At 39.5% G+C, this 26,727-nt stretch overlaps 1 protein-coding gene across 1 annotated transcript; it reads right to left on the bottom strand.

Annotated features, from left to right (window-relative positions):
• Positions 1 to 15,426: 15,426 nt before the first annotated feature.
• Positions 15,427 to 20,167, bottom strand: LOC130135239 (vesicle-associated protein 4-2-like). The gene is made up of 7 exons (XM_056303847.1): positions 19,532 to 20,167; positions 17,205 to 17,275; positions 16,865 to 16,946; positions 16,623 to 16,741; positions 16,177 to 16,254; positions 15,925 to 16,044; positions 15,427 to 15,839 (listed from the first exon to the last, which is right to left on the bottom strand). Exons 1-7 carry the CDS (start codon positions 19,797 to 19,799, stop codon positions 15,780 to 15,782), a joined length of 798 nt encoding a protein of 265 aa, XP_056159822.1. The 5' UTR covers positions 19,800 to 20,167; the 3' UTR covers positions 15,427 to 15,779.
• Positions 20,168 to 26,727: the final 6,560 nt, after the last annotated feature.

Genomic DNA, 26,727 nt, shown 5'->3' on the forward strand with positions numbered 1-26,727 from the left:
ACCTCGCCGGATCCGGCGAGGTCGGGCCTCGCCCGGCCGCCGACGAGGCTCAACCTCGCCAGATCCGGCGAGGTCGGGCCTCGCCCAGCCATGGCGAGGCTCGCCTTCGCCGTCGCCGGCGAGGGCGAGCCTCGCCAGTGGCCGGCGTGGCTCGCCCTCCGGCCGGCGAGGTCGACCTCGCCGGCCTCTGGCCTACGGCCGGTCGCCGCTCTGGCGACCGGCTGGAGGAAGAGGGAGAAGAAAAAAAAAAGAAAAAAAATATTAAAATATTATTAAATTTTATCCACGTCAGCTCCGGTCGCCGGCCGGCCGACGTCCACGTCAGCAAAATCCGGCCAAAAGACTGAATTGGCACTATATCAAAAGGTTTATGACTCAATTGGCACTAAAAATAGGTTTAGGAATAATTTGGCACTACTCCAAAAGGTTTAGGACTTATTCGGCACTTTTCCCCTCACTTTTGATGGTTCGTCACAGGCATATTGGAGGAAATATGTCAGATTACCATTTTTAATTGTATCTCTGTTACTTCCGCTAGATATCATTGTAAAGGACACTGGTATTTGAAGTCATGCACATTGATATAATGTGGCTATTTACCTACTTTTTGTTGATCCAAGATCGTTAAAATGTTTATTATTATATGGGATCTTTGTGAAGTTCGATGATTGGACCTCGATAATTGCGATCTATTCATTTTGTGCGATCCGCTTTGCTATGCAAAATATAAAAATCCTATTTATTGAAGAGCAGTGGGAACATATAAAAATTGCCCGGAATACATAAGACGGCCTAAATACACGCTTTTGGGTAGAGGATTATGGTCAGAGAAAATGATACAAACGGTCTCTAAACTTTGATCTAATGCGCAATGTAGTTCCTAAACTTTTAATTTGTTCAATGTAGTCCATGAACTATAGCCCAATGTGAAATATGGTGCCTGAACTTTTAATTTGTTCAATGTGGTTCCTAGATTTTTGGTACATATTCAATTTAATTTTGAACTATATGAAAATGTTTAATATTATCCTTGAACTTGAGTTAAGGGAATGACGACATTAAACTTTTTCATATAATTTAATAACTAAATTGAACATGTACCAAAAGTCCAGGGACCTCATTGAACAAATTAAAAGTTCAATGATTACATTGCACATTTGATTAAAATTCTGGGCACCATTTGTGTCATTCTTTCTAATAAAATATGAGCGACCATTGCCACAAAGTTGTCATTGATACTCTTTAGCGGCAACCATAAAGGTGAAGACGAGCGATTGACCCTAAGCCATTGCTAATGATAAGTACGGTATTTAGGCCTTTAGGGATGGGAAAACGCGTCTGCTTGTTGGCTATTTTCTTATGGTGAATCATCTAACATGATACTATGGTTTAAGTTGGTTTTTTTATTGCGTCACTAGTTTCAGTTTTAGGTTAGTGCGCTTGTCTTTAATATCCATATTATGTTTTCTCAATATGTATTGTAACAACTTGATCCGTTCTATGGAAGCTTAGTCTCAAAAGAAAAAATGCTTTGGATAATCACACAAGGTGATAGATCATTTGTGGGTGGATGTTGACTTATAAACTGGGAGTGCAGTTACGGTAACTAGTTTCGTGAGGAAACTCTTTTTCGCAAGTTCAGCCTTTAAAGCAAGCTCTTTAAAGTGTGAACTTGTCTCTCTTAATTGATGTGGGATTTGAGATGTCACAAATTTCTCCAATTGAAGAACGGACGTCGTAGTTAGTGTTGCTTTGTATTACCTTGCACTGTTCCCCCTATTTAATGTTTGGTCCCGTCCATTTATGTCCCCTCCTCCTTCTTAGAGTCCTATTAGGAGTCGCACCTTGTTTGAGCCCTCCAGCTTTGGTAATCATTCTTCACTCTCGTCGGATCGGGTATGGCTTACTCTGTCTACAAACCACAGTGGAGAGGATCCTATTCTAATATTATAGGTAATGACCATGCACCATCCATATGGGCCAATCCTTCAAAACAAAGTACTTTGAGTAGCCACACAAAGTGATGATCATTTGAGAATGGATATTGACTTATGAGTCACTCATCAGGGCCTTTCCAATCGATATAGGACTTGGATTGTCATATTTATGGTACAATTTTCATGTAACATGCTATGTTGAAAAAATATGTTTCTTGTGAGAGAGGGAGAGAAAGGGGGGGGGGGGGGGGAGAAGGGGGAGGAGTGTTGGTTGTTAGCTTTATGGAGAACTCAAAATGAAAAGAGTACTAGCATCGCGTTATTAAGCCCACATAGTACATAGAAATAACCTTCGCCTTATTTTCGCATTCGCGTCATTTTCCATCATACTTCCAAACTCCAAACATCATCAAAACCTCAGAAAATACTAAACCCCCCCTTGGTGCAAAGCCACTGACCAACAAAGAGTGCCTTGCAATTGAGATTCGGATTGATCTCCTCAAATTTCGCGGGAGTCAAGTTGAACATTTGCTCCACGGCAAAGCACGTATCCCCGCTATTCACTCCATACACCGACGTGCATTTTATTCCGGGGTGAATGGGACCTATGGGTTTCCCCGGCGGAGTCGGCAGTGTGCCAATTGCTATTCCAAGTCGAAAGCGAAATCAATACGTTAGGGTATACTACATGTGAATCTATAGTACAAAACAGAAACGTATGTAATAAACATATGTTTTTCCATGTTCGACTTTGTGGTTGTACACAAGGTTTGTGCTCGAGTCGAGGGGATATAAACGGTGTGTTCTTGATTGTGATTATTTGGGAGCGAACATGTATGTAATCATATGTTTTTCCATGTTCGTATTAACGGCAACGGCATATTAATAAGCATTGGAATTGCATATTTAACAAAGGTATATCAATCGAATTAAGTTTTGAATTACTACACAAGGTATTATGAATTGATGTTAGGATGATTCAACCATGAAATGACTAGAGTATAAGATATGTCTTAAGCTAACTGTGGATGATGAGAAACTTAGTTATAAAAAATCCTCCTTTCCTTATATAGATCGAAGCACATCAATCATTGCTTATGCATGTGTCCTAAGAAAGTACTTAAGGCAAAATAAATAATCCTTTTATGAGTTATAATAAACCCTAATTATATCGACGAACAGATAATACCCTTTTCTTTTTTGAAAAAATTGTTGACGTTTCATGAAATTTAGTATTAAGCCTAAGATAATGACGAAGTGGGAATAAACTTAATGAAAATTAACCATGGCAGTTGATTAGTGAATTAAAAAGAAGTCAAGACCTACCGCTGCTTCTGACCCCATAAGCTGTAGAGACACTGAGCAAAAGAAAGAGAACCAAGAAGAGATTGAAGAGCATTGTCATTTTGTTGTTGCTGAGTCTAGCCATTCCACCAAAATGGTTAATTCTAGCACTTTGTTTTCTCTCTATTACAACACCCATTCAATTATATAGTGGAGAACCAAGTCATGTAAGACAATTTTACAGAGAGGGGTAATTTATTTAATAATATTTCATGCTAAGCTTGCATTTTGGCGTAGGGCACGAGGAACAATTACTTTGTACATTGATGATATCGACATAGCCGTCTTGATAGTTGGCTTATCGGCTAATTATATTTAATCAGGTTGAGTATATTTTAGAGTTAAGAAAAATGGCAAATCTAGTCGAGAGGAGTAGATGCTTGGTCCGATGCTTTTCGATTGTCCCATCATTAGTAAGTTATAAAACGGGGAAATAAGTATAATATATCACATATTACTTAACAGTAAAAGAATTAATAAAAATCCTAAGCTAATTTATGCAAATCAGACTAATGATCCTACCTGCCCATCAATTTAATGAAAGGTCATGACCGATTTGCGTGGGAACGAAAGTTTCACCACACAATGGACTGATCTTAGCTACACGGACTGTGGTAATAACCAAATTATCCTATTGACACGAAGCAATGAAAGTTCAAGAAAGAAGAAAACAAGACTTAGACATTTGATTATGATATTATGGAAAAGTTATGGTTAAAGATCGATGCAAGCACAAATGTACTTTCGTATTTTAGATCATGAATGTTATTAAAATATATCTCGAATTTGAGTTTATGGTAAAAATTTCGATACAAAATACATGAAAATTCGACTCATTTTGCATGACTAGGGACGTAGCATTCTTTTAGGAAAGTCCAAGACGTTGGACCTAGTTTTCGAAGTTCACACACACTAGGGGTGATCGATTTCAGGGTGAAAACCGCCTACCGAAAATCAAGAACCGCTCACTAAGTGCCGGTTCCACAAAATGGGAATAGAGAACCGTCCATTGGTTTCTGGACCCACCTAGGAACCGGACCATCAGTGTGGTTCGATCTCGAGTGGGTCCATTAAGCGGTTAAGGTCGAGACGAAAATGATCAAGAGGAGTCTGGCCAGAAAGTTAAATAGTAAGGAGATGTGAAGGTAGGATCTCGCCCACCATTTCAGTAAAGTAACACAGTGACACTACTGAGCGTTTGAATACGTTCCACACAAAAACCATAAAGCAGAGAGATATCTTCAGGGGCAACGAAAGAAAAAAGGCATGTAGATTAAAGACACGCTCACGTGGCTCGATTGGAGTAGAACTGAGAAACTCATTTGGAGAGAAGAAACACTTCAATCATTGTCTCTCCGGACACGAATACGAAAACCCAACAACAAAATTGAATTTTCCTTGAAAGAGAACCGAAACCCATCAAAAAGTTGTAGCTATACCGGGAAAGTTGTTGCTCATCTACTGTTTCCTCTGAATATATCGCCTCTCCACAGAACCAAAAGGACAAAACGACCCAAAAGAAAATCAGAACCAGAAGATTAAGGATGGTGGAGGAGGAGAGGGAGGCAAGGCCGCGACTGCGAGGGAGGGCTGAAGGCGAGGCCGTGACTGTGATGCTGTGATAGAGGGTTGGAGGTGAGAGATCAAGGCAACCGAGAAAGGCGAGGGAGGTGAGGGACTCGAAGAGGGAGAGATATCGAGGTGAGCGAGTCGAGAGGAAGGAGGCGACCGAGAGCGAGATCTGATGATGTGAGAGAAGAGAATTAGGAAAAGAATTAGGGTTTTGTGAAAACATAAAAATTAAAAAAAAAAAAAAAAACACACACACACACACACATATATATATATATATATATATATATATATGCGCGTGTGTACCAATCCGGTCCAAGTAGGCGGGTGGGCGGTTCCGCACCTAAAACCGAGAACCGGACCGATACTCATCGGTTTCAATAATTGGAATTGGGAACCGGACCAATCCTTATGGGAATTGCCGATTCTAAGCCGGTTCGGTCCGGTTCTAAGCTGTCCGGGTGATTTTTGGTTTTTTTGCACACCCCTAGCACGCACAGCACAATTGCCTAGTTGATGTTGGAGTCGGCTCAGGATTGTTTTTCATAGTTTAATGTAAATACTCTTATATTTGTCTTCAAGCGCCATTTTAGCGTGCAGAGTGGTGGCCTAAACCAAAAACCGGTGAATCTTGTGGCAACGTTTCTGTCATTCCTTTACAAAATTGAGATATCATTTCTCAAAGATTACTCGTTATAGCTTTATTATCATATGGGGGTTTTTGTGAAGTTCGGTGATTTGACCTCGATAAGACCGATCTATCCATTTTGCGCACTGGATCATACATAATAAAATCGCTTGCCGTGCAAAATATGGAACTGACAAAATTCATGTTCATTAAAGAGCAGTGGATAAGTACCGATGGTATTTAGGCCTTTTAGGGATTGGAAAACCCATCGCTTGTTCTCTATATTCCTATAAGGAATCATCAAACATTATATCATAGTTTAAGTTGGTTCTTTTTTTTAGCTCCACTAGTTTCAATTTTAGGTTACTGTGCTTTTCTTTAATGTCCATATTATGTCTTTTCAACATGTATCGTAACGAACAGGTCCACTTTACGTAGTGGTCATTGACATAGGAACCACTTGATAGGGTCTCTCTCAATTGATGTGGGAGTTGAGACGTCGCAAGCTTCTCTACTTGAAAAAATGACGTCTTCATCAGTATTGGCTCATATGGCCCTGCAATACTCCCCTATTATATGTGATGTCTGACCCTCCTCCATCTTAGAAGCTTATTAAGAGTTGGAAATTGTCTGATCCCTGTTATAGCAATCATTCCCTGCTCTCTTCGAATCGGGCATAGGCATAGTTTGTCCACAAAATACACCTATTGGAGAAAATCTTGCTCAAGTACATCTTTGATGACCGGACTCCTTCCATGTGGGCCAAGCTCTCAAAAAAAGTACTATAATTAGCCACACAAAGTGGTGACCATTGGGGGGTAGGCGTTGACTTATCAATAACTCAACAGGGCCTCTCAAATCGATGTGAGACTTGTGATGTCACATATATGGTCTGATTTTTTGTAAGATGCAATGTCGAAAAACATGCTTCTTGAGAGGGAGAGAGAGAGAGATGAGCTTTATGGATCACATAATATTTTCTAGATGAACATTCTAAATGCATGTAGGACATTCATGAATTTGGTCTAATTACCAGTACGATCGTGGCTGAACCGATATTGAGGACGTCGGGCTTGCTGAACACTCACGGCAGCTACACAAATCTCTCTCTATGAATTGCTCTCATGTATATCTCTCTGGAGGCCTCCATATCTCTTATGAAAGTTTCCTACGTGGATATTGCAGAGAAACACAAAAGAACCCCCTCCCTTTAATTGGATCTTTCGCTTGATTATTTCCCCTCTTGACAGTATATACTCGGATTTCTTTCCAAGCGGTGCCCACTTTGCTTGCCAAAAACTATGTTTAAATTGAATCCATATTATCCTTTTGTCATATCTTTTGGTGGTCTCACAAGATTGAAATAATTTTATCCTATTTTAGCACACCCATGCACGCAGTCTATCAAAATTCGGCTACTACGAGATTCATGTTTTTAGGCATAGTCCAATCAATTCAACTAATCTCAGAACCCTTGCCTGGGTCCACTAACTCCAATGCAATTATATGGACTTAATACCATGAATGTAAATGCTTCTAATATGCAAGTAAAAATTAATAACATCTTTTGTTAGGGGTTGGGGCTAATCCCTAATTTTCTATGCAACGAATGCCTAAATGGGTCGTCCAAATTTAGGGGTTAACATGAAGTAGTTCAAAGATACGGTGAAATCTAATGTATAGACATTCCAAGACCGCAAATAAATTAGATATAAGTCGTGGCAAGCATATTGGGTTTATGAGGAAAACTTGGATTCACTTATCATATGCAAATAGTGAAATTCGGGATATCATTTGACCCCGTTGAAGTATTCTGTCCTAGTTAGAACCACGTTTTCACTCTGGTCACCTTAGGTTTGTATTCTGAGACCAAGACCATACTTAATATTAATCATTGGAAGAGAAGAGGAACCCCTTGTAGAGAGAGAGAGAGAGAGAGAGAGAGAGAGAGAGAGAGAGAGAGAGAGAGCTCAAAATGAAAAAAGCAGAAGACATTGTATAATAAGCATTATTCTCAGAAGGAAGAACACTCGTCTGCTTATTTTTTTATTACTTCCAGGCTCAGAACTTCATGCAAGCATAGAGAAACAGTTTCAGTCTTCTAGCAACCCGACGCAAAGCCATTCGCCAACAAAGAGCTCATCGCAATTGAGGTTTGGATTGAGCGCGAAGAAGTTGTCCGGAGACAATTGGAACTTCTTTTCAACGTCGAGGCACGTATCTCCTCTCCTCACTTCATAAAACTTTATGCATGGTACAAAGGGCACCGGTGCCTCTATTTTCAATCCACAACCAAAGTCAGAAATGTGAGTTTACAAGCCAGTAACAAACGAGAAACCGAAGAATTATCATCGTCGAACAATTTGTTCTAGCTAAGCTGATGACATTGACGCCTCGATTCGTCAGCTTAGAAAATCCTGAAACCACATTCATGACACCAGTATATATATATATATATATATATATATATATATGCATGCTCGACAGAACGTGAGTTTTGCGTGGTGCTTACTTTTCATTACACGGGATATACACAATCTGTATCCATTTCTATTTGTTTCGATACGTTTAGTTGCTAAAATTAACTGAAGACCTACCGCTTTTCAGTATCCTTTTCGCAGCAGAGACAGTGAAGCACAGAGAGAGCACCAAGAACAGGTTGAAGAGCATGGTCATTTCGCAGTTGGTTCTAGCCATGTTGGCTTGAATGATTCTGGTTTTTTTAACCTCCTTTGATATTGAAGAGCTATGCAAAAGACCATGTCTTCTCTCAATCGGAACACCGTTCTATTTATAATGACGAAACGCAAGAAATGCATGGTAATTTCCGAAGAGAAGTAACTTAAAATTAACGAACGATAATTTCCATACCGGCGTTTCGGTGGGGTGCACAATGTAGCCCTAAAATGGGGTTGCATCAGTTTCCCTGGGCATATGCTTGACTAGATAGGACAGATTATTTAGATGACATCGACATCATTGTCTAATCAATTTGCTTTCGAGATAATAAGGTTTTGTTAAGAGGACTACACTTGGCGTAATGCGGAAGCGTGACCAAACAAAATGACTCGAGCAAAAAATAAATTGTGCAAATATAACCGGAACAAAGCGGATTTACATGGTTCGGAGGTGGGCTTACTCCACAGGTAGAGATTTCATGAGATGGTTCTATAATAATCGATAAAGGTTGTCACGACCCTCCCGAACCGACATGTTGGGGAAAAGACAGGTTTAGAGGTAATTGTCGAATTGAGGACCAACAATCCATCCCCTATTCTTTTACAATAAACCTCGAGCATTTATGAACACAAAAAAAATCCACGGTTTCGTCCATGATTTACACCTCCGAACCTTTAAATCAAGAATCACTGTCGCTCGCCTATGCTCACCACCGAACCACCGCCGGATTCGCTGGTTTGTTACGCAAAATTGGAAGACTGAGAAATAAATGCAAAAACAATAAACCTAACACAATAGATTTAAGCAATTCAACGGTGTGCCTACTTCATAGGGAAAGATCAACAAGATGGTTCCACTATAATCGGCAAATAGGAGATTACAATCGCTCAATCACATTAACTCACAAGTTTTTCCCAACCCCGTTTACAATCGAATAAGCCCCACAAGAATTAATCGAGAAAATCTCTCACGATAGGTTTCTTTTGATGAATTTCTAAAAGCTCTTTTTGAGTGAGCCTTGATGTAATGCGCAAAATAGGTCAAATCCCATGCTTTATGATCGGTCCCATGCACATTCGGCCATCCACATGAGTTTGGACTTTAGCCCGAGGTGCTCTGGACGTATGAAATCTAGGAAGGACCAGACGCCAAAAATGCTGTCACCAGCTTTTACATCCTGATCCGACGTCCCGTTCTTCTCGTTTGGATTCACAGTGGCCTCCTAACTTTGATGCTTCATCCCGAACATATGCCACGTGATTTAGGATGCCTGAAAACGTATCGATGCGCACTCCGAAATACTTTGCTTGCTCCAGATATCCTCGAATCAACTCGAGTCATTTCCAAACCAAATCGGATCCATAACCAACAATTTGGTTGGTATAAATTAATTGTGGTTTAAAGGTTGAAAAAACGGCTAGCATATTTGTGGCTAACAAATAGATGAACTCGTTTAAATATATGAAGAAATTCATCGTATAGACAATTCTAGACCATGTGTTAATAAGATATAATTTGGTCCAAGTATATTGGCCTTACAAGGAAAACTTGGCTTCACTTACTGGAACGACTAAATAAATATATTTTATGCAAATAGTGGAATTCCTGATATTATTTGACCCCGTTAAAGTATTTTGTCCTAGCTAGGATGACCTGTTGACTGGGTCATATATGGTTTATATTCGTGATTGCGCCCCATTTATTTTTCGGAAAAATACGTGATTTGAAAAATATTTTTTTTAAAATGATTGCTTACATCTCTCATAATAATAAATGAAGGAAAAATAATTTCATCATTAAGAAAATGTTTAGACATAAGGAGTTGTGGATAATGAAAACATTTTTTATTGGCTAATTATTTCAAGTAATATAAGCAATCATTTTTAGAAAAAATATTTTCAAATCATTTATTTTCCGCGGAACAAACGGAACCGCAATCCACTTTGCTACCTCACTAATCGGCTCTGAGACCATACTTCACCGAGTATTGGGTAGGCTTAACAAAAAGAAGATTCGCTCGAGATCGAGATCGCGAGATATATATTTATTGAGAACTCAAAATGAAAGAAAACTATATAATAAGCATTATTCTCGAAAGGGTGGTATACTCATCTCCTTTTTTATGACATTAAGGACAATCGACACATTTCCAATCTCTTCTTACTTCCAAGCTCGGAACCTCATGGAAGCAAAGAGAGGAAAGTTTTAGAAACGTATCGCCTGGGTGCAAAGCCATTGCCCAACAAAGAGCTCGTCGCAATTGAGGTTCGGATTGAACGCAGCGAAGAACCTCGAAGTCAAGTTGAACTTGCTGGCCACGCTGAGGCAAGTATCTCCGCTCCTCACTCCATGAACGAACTTGCATTGTAGTCCGGTGGGAATCGGCGTATCTATTTTCGATCCACATCCAAAGTTAAAATGTGAGCTCATACGCGAGTAATAAGCCGCATGTCGAAAAAAAAATTATTAACAGGAAATTATTTGTTCTAACTAGCGGCCTAGCGGATGACATTGACTACTCGATTCGTCTGCTAAGAAAAACCCTGAAGACCACGTTCATACACCAAGATGTTCATGCTTGAGAGAATGCGAGTCGTGCATGGTGCTTATTTTTCATTATATGGGATCATATACGAAATCCCAAGAAGTCTCAATCACCACTTTTCAGAATCCTTTCGGCGATAGAAACAGTGAAGCAAAGAGAGCAACAAGAGGAGGTTGAAGAGCATGGTCATTTTGCTGCTGATTCTTGCCATGTTGGCTTAAATGATTCTGCCTTCTCAAATTTCTTTGGATTGAAAAGCTATGCAGAAGACCATTCTTTTTATCAACGATATTTCGTGAGGGCGTTTCAATGTGGTGCACAATGCAGTCCTGAAAGTGGAGTTGCAGAAGGAATATGCCTGGCTAAATAGGACGATGCCCTAGATGATATCAAGGTCATTGTCTAATATTGTCAAGAAATCCTACGTATAGTACTTAGGGTATTACCCCGTTGAATTAACCATTTAATCTGGTATCACTTTGGATATGTAGTAGAAGTTCGATTCTTATCTTTGGGAAGATCACCAAGATTGAGCTTCTTTTCTCAGCTGCAAAACTACACCTCCAGAGCCACTCAACATTGACAAGAACTATTTGACCAAAAAAAGTGTACACAAAAAAAAAATCGACTAAATTTTACTATCCCCATATTGCAAAGCCATTCTCCAGCAAAGAGCGCATCGCAATTGAGGTTTGGATCAGATATGCCGAAGCTTTCCAGAGTCAAGTTCAATATGTGTGCCTTGCCGAGACAAGGGTCTCCGCTCCTCGCTCCCTAAACAGACTTGCATTTTAGTCGGACGGACACCAGTGTATCCATTTCAGTTCATATGAGAAGTAGATATATGAGGGTGCATAATATGTGATGCTATCAACAAACGCGACACTGAAGGAAAAATTTACATTTCAAAACATCACCAACCACTAATTAGACGACTCTGTCTGCTAAAAAAACCCAACATGTTATGCTGGTTGTGAACAGTATACATGCTTGAAATAACGACATGTTCCATTTGGATTTTGTGAACCGTATATGCATGAGAAATGAAACCGCAACATGTTCCATTTGGAGTTGGATAAAACCAAATTGCGTTCATTGCTTCGTTCGGATTTAGTTGCTTTTGAAATTAAGGGAACTCGAAACACTTGGCTTGAGAGTATCCTCTGGGCTATAGAAACAGTGAAGCAGAGAGAGAGAGCACCAAAAAGAGGTTGAAGAAATTTGAGTATTCTTCGCTTCTGATTCGAGTCGTCTTGGCTTAAAGCTTCTTTTTTTTTTTATTATCTTTCTTTGTGTTGGGAGCACGTGGCAAAAGTCTGATATCTTCATTCGGGGATATCGCCAAGAAGAAGCATAAGTTCGAGCCCGTTAACATATGCGGTTGAGCCCACATTCACTCAAAAGCTTAAATCAATATGTTATGCGCCAATTATAATATATTAACTGTTTTACACCACACCAATTTTTTTAAAGTAAGAATTTTTTCTAATACAACTCACACATGCAACTCAATAATCTCCCTTTTACGTGTGAGCTCAGTATTAGGTTTGGCTCCCCTTTAATTCACGTATTCTTCTGCATCAAGATATCTCGAGTTGAATCTATGTTCGTCACCAGATTTCATCCTTGAGATATTCACCCAACTCTAATATCAATTGTTGAAAACTCGCAACAGAAGCTCGATTCTTTTATCCAGAGAGATCGCTAAGAGGAAGCCGTCGCTAGATTTCATCCTTGAGATATTCACCCGGCTCTGATATCAATTGTTGGAAACTCGCAACAGAAGCTCGATTCTTTTATCCAAAGAGATCGCTAAGAGGAAGTCCAAGTCAATCAACATATTTAGTTGAACCTATCTTCACTCAAAAGCTTAAACCAATGAGTTATGGATCAATTAGGATACACCACACTAATTCTCGAACATGAGATTTTTATCTAACATGTGCAACTCAACTCTTTGAATTGAAGAATTTTGCACAAGAGCACGTTCTCTCTCAATCACAATGCATCCTTTATATAGTAACAAACCCAACCCAACCCAAGCAAGACAAATTTAACAAGAGAAAGACTTAATTAGCGACATTTCACGCCTGGGTCTTGATGTGGTTTACAATATAGTTCTTCATGGAGTTGCAAAGGTCTAGTGATGTGGGGCACTTCAAAATTTCATCTACATTTTCTATTTGGAAAATTCAAAATGTCAAGATTTTTTACCTACAATTTCTCTGGTCCCCTAAGGTTTTTTCCTAATTTTGGTCCACCTTTTTACCCCGTTGATCGGCTCTGAGACCATACTTAAGAGAGAGAGAGAGAGAGAATTCAAAATGTAGAAAACACTGTATAATAAGCACTATTCTCAGAAGGGAGAATACTCATCTCCTTTCCTCAACATTAATGGCAATTGGTAAATTCCCAATCTCTTCTTCACTTCCAAGCTCGGAAACTTCATGGAAGCAAAGAGAAAAAAAGGCTTTAGAAATCTATAGCCTTGGTGCAAAGCCACTGACCAACAAAGAGCGCATCGCAATTGAGGTTCGGATTGAACGAGCCGAAGGCTTCCGGAGTCAAGTTGAACATGTTCACCACGCTGAGACAATTATCTCTGCTCTTCACTCCATAAACCGACTCGCATTTTAGTCCGATGGACACCGACACCGACACCGGCACCGGCGTTTCTATTTTCAATCCACATCCAAAGTCAAAATGTGAGTGCACAAGCTAGTCATAGACATCAAAATTCTTCTATCTTTTGTCAACACGTTTGGTCGCTAAAATCAACTCAAAACTTACGGCTTTTCAGTATCCTTTCGGCGGTGGAAACAGTGCAGCAAAGAGAGAGCACCAAGAAGAGGTTGAAGAGCATGGTCATTTCGCTGCTGATTCTAGCCATGTTGACCAAATTGATTCTATAATTTTTCTGAACTGTCTTTCGATTGTAGAGCTACGCAAAAGACCATGTCTTCTCTCAATGGGCACACCATTCTTTTTATGGTGACAAACCCTGGTCATGCATAATAATGTCCGAAGAGGAGAAACTTAAATTAATCAACCACGTTTCATGCCGGCATTCCAATGGGGTGCACAATGTAGTCCTGAAGTGGAGTTGCATTAGTGTCTCTCGGAGTATGTCCGACTAAGTAAGTAGGACAATAATCTAGATGATATCAAGGTCATTGTTTGATTAATGTGTATTCAAAACAAGAAGGTTTACTTAAGAGGACTAGACTTTGTGACAACTATATATATTGTTACAACTAACGCGAAAGCGCGAACAAACAAAATGACTAGAGCAAACGATAAAGTTGCGGAAATGAAACCTGAACACAACGAATTTATGTGGTTTGGAGGTGGGCCTGCTCCGTGGAGAGAGATTGACAAGATAGTTTTATGATAATCGATAAATATGAGATTACAATCGTTCAATCATATTCACTCATAAGGTGTTTTCGAGTTACATACTATTCAAGAAGCTTGCATCTTGTCTAAAATTGTTTAAATTTATGTCTTTTAATAAGCATCCGCCTTACAAGTGGAAAATGGAATTAGAAATATTTCGTTCATGCTACCTTTGGCATACGAACGTGAAAAAAAAAAAAGGGGAATTGAATTAAAGAAAAAGAGAAGAAAATCACTTTGTTTGAAAGGATGAGATTTGTACTACACATCCACATAAGAAAAAACCTATTATGACTAAAGAACAAGAGCGCTTGAATGGTCGTGCTAGAATGCTCAACATTTCACCCCCTCTCTGCAGCGCTCAACCTTTGCACCTTTCTGCAATGTTCAACCTTTGCACCTCTCTTTTGCGCTCAACGTTTGCAGTGCACCGGAGTGAAGTGCTCGACCTTCGCACCTCTCTGCAATGCTCATTCTCTCTGCACCTCGCCGTCACGCTCAACCGTCACAATGAGCTGGAGTGGAGTGCTTAATTTTCACACCTTTCTACTGCACTCAACCTTCGCAAGGAACTAGAGCCAAAGCTTTGAAACCTCTCCCTCGAGCGCATGCGGTAGGAGTTTCGTAAAATGACGACAGATGAAGCCTCTTAGAGATGGAGTTTTCATGGTGATCCTTACAGAGCCTTATGGGTTAGATGTTTTCATGGCTTTTCTTTAATTGAGATTTCTCACTCTAAAACGAAAAAAACTGGGAAAAAGTAGAACGAAGAGGAACAGAGCATTGCAAAGAAACGTAAGTGAGGGGAGAAAGTCAGACAAGTGAGTTGGTGGGGCATTTCGATTTTAAAAGGCTTGCAAAAGTCAATGGCGTCATTAACCTATCATATGCCAACATACTTCAAATTTGTTTTTATTAAATCCCAAATTGCTTGTCGCGCGTCAATTTCTAATCGGACCTGACCAGATGAATGAGTCACGGCTGCACCTAACGTTGTAGTATGATACCACCGTAAAGAGGGGGTATGTTCGGATTCGGTAACCTTTTTCCTACTTTGTGCTGACACAAAAATAGCACACGAACGCCGGTTTAGGACCTCAGCTAACAGAGACACAAAGCAGAGTCTCATCCTCTTCATTCTGGTGCCATTCCCTATTCGCCTTACGTACTGGGGGAGCAGCTAATTCTTGTTTTCCCTTCTCACTGGATTGATCAATTGGGAATACATGAGCAGATGCTGCAGATTCAGTACACGACTCACCACTCGACGCAAACTTGGAAGCTTAGTAATTGGAACTCTGGCAAATGCATTGCCAATAACAGTATGTCAAAGAAAAATTATCCGCCTTTTGAATACTTAGTTCAGCAGCGACAGACCGGGACAATTGGTCACAAAGAACAATGAGTGCGTCAACAGACTCGAAGGCAACTAAACCGGACAATTTCACGTATGATAAGGAGGAAACCCACGTTATCTACAAGCACAGAGTATCTTGCACCTCAAATCACAGAAAATTAACCTCGCTTTTTTTACAAATGAAGTTGTCGTTTCCTGCACAATTCCTCGGAGACATCTTTCACATTACACTTGAAAAGAAGGGGTGCGGGCCAAAAATGAACCCAACAAAGTACGGTAAATTTTTAATCAACCCTGACTAAATCACTCGGTAAACAAACCTTACACCGAGTCCACCCCTTCCACCTGCTGTCGAGCAAGATATCTTTCCCTTCTCTCCTTCTACAAACATCAGAAAATATATGACCATTAGATGGCTCAGAGCAATTACGAAATGAGCTTTGGTCGAATGTCCTGATTGACTCACCCATTCATCAATGACAAGCCCTTCTCCGATGATCTTTGGCCCCGCATCTTCTGGAGGTTTCTTCCGTGCCTCCACGGCAGCATCAGCTTCGGCCAACTGGCGCTTCAGCTTTTCTAGAGCCTAACAATAAACCAAGAGAAAATGTCCACAAATCTTCAAAATGGCATAGTTCAAGAATGTAATACACATAGTTCACATGAAAACGGTGTTCATACAAAACTACATTTAAGAAGCACAAACAGTGCTACATACTGGACAAGGACGCTCGGGGTCTAGAAAAATAACCCGCAGGATCCTCTCTACTACCACTTGATCCTTCTGCTCATCAAACTGCATGAGAGCAAACGTCAAAATTACATGAGTAAGATGTTCAAGCCAAAAGCAAGCCTAAGCACATCTTTGCACAGACTGAGTGAAAATAGAATAGGGTTGGAATTCAGAGCAATCGTGAATCTCGCATTCAACAAAGGCAGCTAGATGACTTCCATTTTAACTTAATGACAATTGATTAAATTTCCTGGACAAGAAATGATTGAACAAGATTCAAGCAAGTAGAAAAGCTACAAGCCTATGACACAGAGCATTAAAAAATTGGTCATCTAAGTTAGTTTATCAAGAATGGACAGTGTACATCTCAAATTAGGAAATGCAATAACATCTTGATGGCAGGACATGATCAAGACAGTCGTTGTACCCACCAGTTCAGGTACATAATCCATCATTCCTTTCACCTTCAGACACATGATCTTGAACTTGACACTGCTCTTCTGATTGATCGGCTTTTCATTGTTCTCTGGATGCTCCACAAACTTGAACACTAAAACAACACCATACACATCTAAGATCAACACAAAAAACATTGTCTGAACCTAATCTGTACATGTGCACATACAACAGATAAGCAAAAAAAACAGCTTGTTCAACATAACCATTTTCTTACCTGTTGCTATGATACTTTCACCAGGAGCAAGGATCGCCCCAGGAGGACGCATGAAACAGCTTTTAGGTGCAGTTGTTTGAAACTACAGGAAAATAAAACAAAAGAATAACTGAAGTCCCTTGCACAGATATTTATCCAAATACAGGGAAAAATGCATAGAAGCATTCTCAAAGTATACAAAAGAGCCAAAAAAACTCCATTTTTCAGATCAGAACATATTGTCATGTTTATGCACATATGTCCATGGGTCACAACGGAGACACATATGCATAGATACGCACTAGAGAATATACACAAAGACTCAAATGAACGTCAATAGTATAAAAGCTGTAGGTAGAACCTTGAAAGCCACATGAGATTTGCTGATGTTTTTAATCTTGATAGCACTCCTAACTTGCTTGCCAGGTTCATCTACACAAAAGATGCAGAATAATAGTGGATAATCATGCGAAGAATGACTAACCAATGAGGAAATGTCAAGCATGTTATTCAACTGTTTCAGCAGTCATGAGAGAGAGAGCAAAAAAGAGGAAGGACACTGCTCGCTTGGTTGACTGGAACATAGAGCGACAACCAAGGGACCTCAAAACAAGCTTTTCGTTAAGTAATAACTATCAAGTTAAGATGTTGGTGTTTGCAGCCATAAAATGTGCTAATGAATAAAAAGCTTGTATTATTACAAGGCTGCCTCATTGATTCTTCTGCGAGGTTCCCAATCAAGAATGGATAATGCATAGAGCAGCCTTTGTTCTGTTCAAAGTGCTTACTGATAGAGCGCAATATAGCTTTCATCCATCAGCAACTGACAATTATGAGGGGGTAGCAATAAAGGCAGCAGCTGGCATAAACAGCATGCAAAAGTTCAAAATAGTCTGAGACATATAGAGAAATGCATCATTTCAACATGCATAAGATGCAGCAAAGTCATAAGGGACTATGGCACATTCCATTGCCGAGTTTTTCTAATAGTAGCCAACCTGAACAATGTTTTGTGCACTTTAAAATAAGACAAGTCCCTCCAAGATGAAGCTGATCTCTCTCTACACATCCACACACACTGACCCAAGCAAAAGCAGTTTGTCAACGATCCTAAACACCACCCTTAATCAGGATTGGACTGGACCTGAAATCTACATTAGAGCCCTTATTTGTTTAATTTAGCTTCAGAGCTATAACATGACAAAATCCAGCATGATATGGAAATATTCCTTTGATAACCCAATAATAAGAAAACTTTGCAGCATCAACCCCAAATTGCAACTTTTACCGTGCTGACATTGCCAAGAAGTGACTCCAGCACTAAGAATGCGGAGTCCACACAACTCAACTTAAATTTGAAAACTGTACACCTTCAGGGCCCCAATTATCTCAATGTTCTCCATAAACACAAAGTCTCCTTCAGTTACTACTGCTCGATCACATATACTAGCACCTAACAACTTATCGCAGCCTCAAACAAATATGAAATGCGACTATTAAAGATAGCCACTCAATAAGAACAACAAATTTGCGTTTTGCTTTTGGAGAAATTTTCTAGAAGTCTCCACTTTGGGATGGAGAGGGTAATCTCAAAAAGAGGGAACACCGAAGCTGATAAAACGTCTCCAGCAGCCAAATTCGTAATAACACAGAGCTGAGGATTGAATAAAGAAAAGAAATTTCAGGGAAGTTATTAGTCATCAACTGCCAGATGGATTCATAAGTGAAACACTGCAATACATGACTGCAAAGTCAGGAAGGTTGATGCCTTGTGCACTTCCTTTTTGTCTTTGGTTGGACAACTAGCAACTGAGCAGTTACAGAGGTACATTCAACATCAAAAGATTTGGGGAAATACCCTAAAAACCAAAGCATCACTATTTCACCATCTAAGTCACATCAGGGACAGACTTCAGAGTTTCACATAACCAATATGGGAATGGCGTTTCCACAAGTAACGCAGTTGATAAAGTGCCGTGCCAGCATGAATGTTCTACTTCAAGAATGAAGCGCCCATTGCTTCTAAAACTATTTCCCCCAACATCTGGAATAAAACTGGGAAAGCAGAATCAAGTAGCTAGCATTCTTGTAAGCTAGCTGATTCTCCCGACAAAAAGCCATAACTGGGTCATAATTAGCCATATGCTATATCAAAATCCAACACAAACACCTAAGAACTCCTAATACAACACAGTTAAAGTATATCGTATTTTGACCTATAAGCAACTCGAGTGCTTCAGTAACAAAGCTACTAAACACAAGTAGATCAGACAAGAGGCCAATAATTTTTCTAAGCTTGCCTGTGGTATACTACACAACAAGCATATAATGCCAACTAGATATCATAAGGCAACAACTTTAACTAAATGAACAAATACACTTAAAAGGCACCCTATCCACAATATCCACAATCATTATGTATGATCTTCTGGGCAATTGTTAAATTTCATGTCTACTTCAACAAGCAGTGAATTTCCAAAACCAAACTACTCTAGAAAATGTCAATGAGAGAAATCGCATCAATTGAGGTCCCAAACTCAATTTACTAAATAAACAACATTTGCACAGGTCAACACGAAATCACCAAAAAACAAATCAAGACCCAAACCTCAAAAGATCACATCAATCAACATCAATCAGCTCAGAAGTCCAAACTACTTCAAGAATTTCGAAGCGAAATCAGCTTACATGGGAAGTAGAGCTTCGTGGACGGATCGAGCTTCAACCTCCGCCGAGCCGGGAGGAGCGATTTCGCGACGGACGACACCGAGCTCGACCCATGATGCCCCTCGGATCCCTCGACCTGCGGACCCCCCGGGTGGTGGTGACCACCCAGGTGCGACACCGAGGACGACGACGAGCTATTCGGGACGGGCCCCGCGTTCCGGAACGGCAGCTTGAAGAAGCCCCAGACTTTGCCCTGATCAGAACTCGGTTTCTGCTCCACCACTGCCATCACAGCCCTTCACGACCATATAAATCCCAAGAAAACCAAGAAACCCAGAAAAAACTCTGTGTGTCCCCCTCCCTCCCTCTCCCTCTCCCTCTCTCTGCCTCCGTCGATCCAAAACAGGGACACCCACCAACCAAAGTTGAATCTTTCGAGCTACCCAATGCGAATGATGCTATCTTTCTTCTGGGTCTGATTCGTTCAACCAAGAAAAGCACTCCTACTCGAAGACGGAAGGATTCAACTCAAGAGGGTCGAAGCAGAAATGGGGACAGAGGAGGAGGAAGACGGATCTGAGAGTGGGGATTGAGGCGGATTTAAGGACGTGGATTTCACGTCCGACCGACCCGAAGTACTTCTTGCTTCGTCGCTCATGGTTTTACCAAGTTCTTTTATCGTACTGTATGTGATTAGCGGGGGACAAGGTAAGGTTGTAGTAGGAGGAGTCACGGTCCCGGTTTGAAAACGACGTCGCTGCTGGGATCCACGCGGTTTTGCTTCCTTCCCTCTTTTTTAACTCTTAATTGTTGGGGGGGATTCTCACATTCAAAGTATATGCTCTCTGCGCTTTTGGTTTCAAAAGAGTTTGATTTTTCAATCGCCGTTCAAAAGGTTGGACTTCGTTTCGGACGCGAGACTTTGAACAGGGAGCAGAGACCGTTTACGTGTCGTTTCGGGATTAGATGGATGGTACGAGTCAGATTATCCGCACGTGTTCATGTTGGTAGTAATCCCGTGATCGAATTATATGCTCGAGTTTTCGCTTGAGGCTTATCTCGTGACGTGTACATAAGATGAATGGACAAGTTTTACACTGGAATTATGCTAAATGGAGGGTATGAAAGGAACAATGCTAGAAAGTTTTGTGTCAATATAAGTATAGTAATATAGTAATGATATGATAGATCGTTTTCATTTTTATTAACAAAACAATAGGGAAGTGCAACCGACACTAACAATCCCATCTGGAAGTTACCGTGGGGGTTTTACACTTATTAATCGAATATTATTCGGTTAAAGACGGTTTTTTTGCCTAATTCGCGACCTAAAGATCCGAGGTTACGAATCTCATTATCGTAATTTCACAGAGATATTAAAAGTCAATAAATCTCTCCGCACGAGATTATATCTCAGTTCGAGAGATTTAGAGGTACGTTCGAAACATGGAACTCATGATCTTGTAAAAAGCGAGTAACCCATTTGACACGACATTTACTGCGTCAAATTTCACTTTTTGGATCGGTTCTGCTCACATCTAAAACAATGGTCATCTTTGGAGTCCCATCAGGAGGGACAAAACCAGGGGTGGTGGAAAATGAGGGCAACTTTTCCAGGGAGCCGTTGACGTGGGTGCGGTTGACTTTTTGGGCGGCGTGAAGTGGCGTAGGTTGATGTCGTTTTTGGTGGCGTGCGATTGGAGTTCTAATTTTTGTTATTTGTTTTATTGTTTTTGGGTGATGGGATGGAGTGGGATTAGTTGATTGTTCAATTGATTTGGTTTTTCAAATGAGGCGTGGAGTTAGATTTGAATGTGAACGCAAGAAAATTTGGTGATAGGGCAAGAAGACATCACTATTTTCTTGAAGACATCTTTGACTCTTTTTGCCATTATCCCAAAAATATATATAAAAAAAGATAGAGAAGTTGCCTCGTTTTGGGGTTTCATAAGGACCACGAGCATTGCTCTATATATGGTGTGTATTTTGGGGATTGGATTACCTTGACGAACTAGTATTTCTCTTTAAAAAAATTGGAAGCAAAAATTGTAATTTGACACTATAAATATGATGATTTGAAGACTCTCCAGTCTCTGACCTCCCTATTGATTGAATATTTAAATATTAAATCACATATTTTATCTAATAATTCAAGCTTTTAGAGCAATTGGTATTTGAGCAAAAGGTCTTGAGTTTGAATAATTTCAGACGTCTATTTGCCTCATCAATTAAATATCTTCATGCTTAGTACTAAACAGAAAAACCAGACTAAGAGTGAAGGGAAGTGATGAAATATTTAAATATTAAACCACGCATTTATCTAATAACTTAAATTTTTATAACAGTTATATGCTTTGAAAAGTTAATTGAAACGTAATATGTCTTAATAAAACTTGTAAAGTGAAGTCTAGCTGACATGTATATGTAAGTGTTATTTCATACAATAAGATCTACCATGAATTAACTTTAGATGGATCAATCTAGTACGCAACCTTGCAGGGTTGAGAAAAATACTACAAAATGAGGAAAGCACTTGAAAATTTGCCCAAATATTTGTATGTAAAGCTAACAATGGGATAGATGAGTGCTAATGTTGTCATTGTTTTTATTGTTATTACAATTATTATTGTCATAATCATCATCTTAATAAATTAAAATTGGTGGGTTGACAACTGATTAACCAAACACTAGGAGCGTAGCTTCCTATTCTACTCTACCTTCACCTACTCCTACTTTCTACTCCCCTTTTAATAAATTAGAAAACATTTTTTCAATAGATTAACTCAATGTACATTGACTCATTGATGGGGGCACGAAGTATGTTGGGAATGATAAGTTGTTGGCACCTAAATTTTGACTAATCATTTAGTGATTAACTGCATAGAAAATGAGAGATTAAATTGTAACCCCTAAACAAAAATATCAAAATCACATAGCATATAGTTTAGGATCATATAGTTTAATTGCATTCAACATCGGACCGGCGGCAGTGAGTAAGTTGAAAATTCATTGCATAAATCAAGCTCGAGTACCGAACAAAGCTCGTCTCGCTCATAAGACGGGGGCCGAAAATCACAAGTCTAAAAGGCCTTGATTGTCGTAATTTGAGCTTAAATCAACCCATCAAGCTTAATTAGAGAAAAGCCCAAATTAATTCGGCCCATTTGGAATTAAATAAAAATCAAAGGATAAAAGCCCAAGCCTCAGCCCATTAGGACTAGGAAGCCCGGCCAATTAACTTAGGGTTGCGATATAAATATGTGATTATACCCCTCAATCAAGGGGGCTCTGATAATTTCCAGAACGCAATTCCTGAGAACACGAGAGACACACGTGAGAAAAGAAAAAACAATTGAGAGAAATCGGCGAAGCAAAGTTCGGTTTCATTGCTGTCCTTAAAGCAAGATGTTGTTTTTAGCGAAGTAAGCCGCACGTCTTCAAAGCATCCTCAGCAGCTCTAGGAAATCCTAGCAAGTCCGGAGGTTCTAGCAAGTCTTCTATTGTGTTTCAACGATTTTTTGCCATGTCTAGAGAGCCCTTTATCAAGTCCAGGGGTTGTCACGTATCTTCCCGTGGCGTTCCTGTTCGTGCTAGCGCGTTTCCGATGGCCTCACTCCTACCCAGCAGTAATCTTGGCAAAAGTGCAGCATCTCGGGTGTCTTTCCGGCACAAGATCAGCAACGAGAGAGTCTCTGACATCATCAGCGAGCAAGAGCACTGTTGACGCGTTCTGAAGAATTAATGGGAGGGAAACAGGGAGTGACGGTAATCCCATCTTCATCCACGCCTCTACTTCCTTGATAATATCAACACATGTAAAGGAAGGAAGACAAACGACAAAGAAAAATCGTTTGTGGGAGGCGAAGAAGTCAAGTTCCTGCACGTACGTCCGCGTTTGGCCACTGTACTCACCAAATTCCCAGAGTCGTCCCTGTGTTGCTGCTTGCTCACCAGATTAGCTTGACCATCAGCCCTGCCCGTGAGCCCCGAGCCTAGCTGAGCCACTCCTGACCGCCGTCACGCCCGCCGTCGCCGTTGCCGCCACCGTCGATCCGTCGGCCACCGTCCCGATCCGCGATCCCGATCCGCCGCAAATTCAAATTTGGAAAGAAATCCGCAAATCAGGTAAAAATCTCTATCCGGTATATTTTCAAAATATTTAAATTCTTAGTTTGAATATTTTGAATATTCCGTGAATATTACGTGATTGACTAGATACCTTAGGATAATGCTTGCTTTGTCCGCAATGTTCTAAAATACTCAAAATTAGGAATTTTTCCTAATTTGGCAACGTATCTGGACGACTATCCGACCTTATCCCTAAGGTACGATACGCGGCGATACGAGAAATCGTTATCTTATCCATAATCACTTGGATACGATAATAGATTTTATTCGCTTTCCAAATTTGAACAATCAACTTTCTGTCGATATCTATAACCCTATAGATATGACAGTTAGTTTGATTTCTTTTTCTAATCCAAATTTGATAAGAAGAATCTTGCTGGTTGCGTAGATTGTTTGAGTGCGGTTGTTATCTTTATTTGATTGTTTTCTTTTTTAAATAAAGAAAATCCAAAAATATGTTAGTTAGAATTTAAATTAAAAAATTTGCATGCTTAAAGAATCATAAATATATCCAAGAGAGTAAGATAATTATTTGATTTAAATTGGGATTTAGAGTAGCATATTTCCTAGTTTAAATTAGAAATTGTTTTAATCTTTGTGGATTATTTAGGATATTTAGATTTCGAATTTCCATGAAAATCCCAAAAAAATGAGTCACTTTAGGACAGATTAAGATAGATTGCATGTTAATTTAGACATTTTTTTATTCCGAATTTTATGAGAAAAATACAAAAAATAAATCATTTGTCCGTCATTAGAATTAGGTCACGTCGTCGCATGACATATAGTTCGCATGCTAGGTTGCATTAATCGCATGTCATTTTTTGCACGTCATTGTATATAGGTTAGTTTGCATTTTAATAAAGCGCAAACCCTAAAGAATACCTCGAGTGCCTTGTTTTGTTAATTAGAAATCATATTAGGATTGTCTGTGTGATTTTCTACTAACAATGCAGATGCTTGCGTTGCATTAAGGTACGTCATTTTCCTAATCTTGCAATCTATTTATTGCTTTCTTGGGTGTTAAATTGGTGGTTTGCGCACCCGCATGAACACCTCACATGTTAGTGATTAGGTAATAAAATGGATCCAGACTGCTTGCATAAATATTTTTTGAAAAGAAAAGGTACCGAAAGGGCGTTAGATTAGATCTAGCGTAATTAAGTTCTCGAGCTTAGAATCTCTAGTTCGTAGGAATAAAACATATCTCCCTATGTTTTATTTAGGTTTCTAATCGACCTATCATAAATAGATTAGTGGCGACTCCAAGCATGAAAACTTTTGCATGATAAAAACTTAAACCCTTAGTTGCGAATTGGTAGGGCTTGGGAGGGCCCGAGTTAGGATTAGTCTTAATAATCCATTAGCCTGAGAAATTTAGGTCGCGACATAAGTTATTGCCAAATACCAAATACGAATTCATTGAATATATATTTTGTCATCTCTATGTGTTTATTAAAAGATTATTCATGATACATCTTCTAACCTTAGAAAAGAATTATAGAAATAATTGTATGTATAACTATTCTCAACATGCCAAAGGCCATCGGAACATTGGATCCGGAAATCAGGTTGATTAGACAAATGACCGGTTTGTAACTTTCAACATCTTTGGGGACTTAGTGCTTCAATTCACTAAGGTAGGACGAGAGGCATTTTTCATATACAAAGGTACATTCAAGAAGTATATCTTGCTTGATTAGTCGTTTGATGTTGCAAAAGGTTCTCTTCTTAAACAGCATGCAAAATGATGCTAATCGAATGTAGAGCCTCCTCTTTCTAACTTTTCGGCAAATTTTCCAAATCAATTAACAATATTATGACTATAAAAACTTAGTAATACAATTTCCACAAATACAAAATCAATAATCTATCAACTTCTTCGTGCTTAGTTCCTAATAGAATTACATGCAGAAATTGAGCGAGGCGAGCCCAAACAAGTCGGGCCTAAAACTTTGACTCCTTTCAGCAAAAAAAAAAAAGCCTCAGCCCGTTTCACAATGATCCATGGATAACAAGACCAATATATCAGTGATCAAGAGGCTATATGGTTTTCAAGATGGCTGGCTTCGGTGTGAAAGAATTGATTGTCTTTCCCATGCTCACAAGTTTGATTCACATGAACAAACTTCCGAATGGCTCGTGCTGCATTAAAAGTTCTACAATGGTCTCTGTGTAACTCATGACATTATGGGTTTTGCTCTCTTTGAATTTGTTTTGTCATGAAGTTTATGTATTTTTTATGTATCATTTTGAGTAATGAATACGGCTTTCTTTCGAAAAGAAGAAGGAATAACTAGGGGATGATTTGAGCTACTTACTCCACAAGGTGGATTGTACTTTGCATTGTGCAATTTATTAAAAGCATTTGAATTAATCCTTAAGCTTTGGATTTGAGCACTACATTAATCATGCTTGGGTTCTTATTGGTGGTGGAGCCTCCAAGGCATTGGCTCCAAGACTCGAAGAATTTCCATTGATAACATGGTGATGCATGCCACGAAGTCAATAGGTTCCCTTCGATTTAGGATCTAAGTGCTCCAAACTCTTTTGGGTGTGTTTTTTTATTTTTTTCGGAAGGAAAATTTTCATTTCACATTAAAGAGAGGAACATAATTTCAAAATAAAGATGCAAATCCCACAAAATAAGTAAATCTAAAAGATAAATCAACTCGATATCGCCTATGGAGATTCGCTAATTCCACAAAGACGGATCCGTTATAGCATTAAAGCATAACTAGCGCCCAATCACCAAATCTCGCATCATCGTCAGTGATGAACACATGCTGAGATTTCCCTCTCCGGTAACTACGGCTTTGTCAAAAGGCGGTACATGCCTAGGTTTGGCATCTCTATCACCATCTCCGTATAGGGACAGCAACAACATCAACATGTTGAATGAGTACTGTTAACGCCATGTAAATCCCAGATCTATAACTAGATCGGAATAAAAGAGCATCCAAATATAGATTTAGCTCCAAATTGGAGACAAAATGTGCAATAGAGGTATTAGTTGATCATAAAATCACTTTCAGATAAGTCAATTGCTGGAGGCAGCAGCAGAGGAGCCTCAAAGGCTTGCGGAGTGC

Source organism: Syzygium oleosum, unplaced genomic scaffold, assembly GCF_021117445.2.
Source record: "Syzygium oleosum isolate NSW1041296 unplaced genomic scaffold, Sole_v2.1 Sole_v2.29, whole genome shotgun sequence".
Taxonomy (NCBI): domain Eukaryota; kingdom Viridiplantae; phylum Streptophyta; class Magnoliopsida; order Myrtales; family Myrtaceae; genus Syzygium; species Syzygium oleosum.

Coding starts and splice junctions, on each gene's coding strand:
- LOC130135239 (XM_056303847.1), bottom strand. CDS start 19,799: ATGGCAGTGGTGGAGCAGAAACCGAGTTCTGATCAGGGCAAAGTCTGG. Junction 16,947..17,204: donor AATCTCATGTGGCTTTCAAG/GTTCTACCTACA, acceptor ATTTTCCTGTAG/TTTCAAACAACTGCACCTAA. Junction 16,255..16,622: donor TGGATTATGTACCTGAACTG/GTGGGTACAACG, acceptor GCTCTCATGCAG/TTTGATGAGCAGAAGGATCA.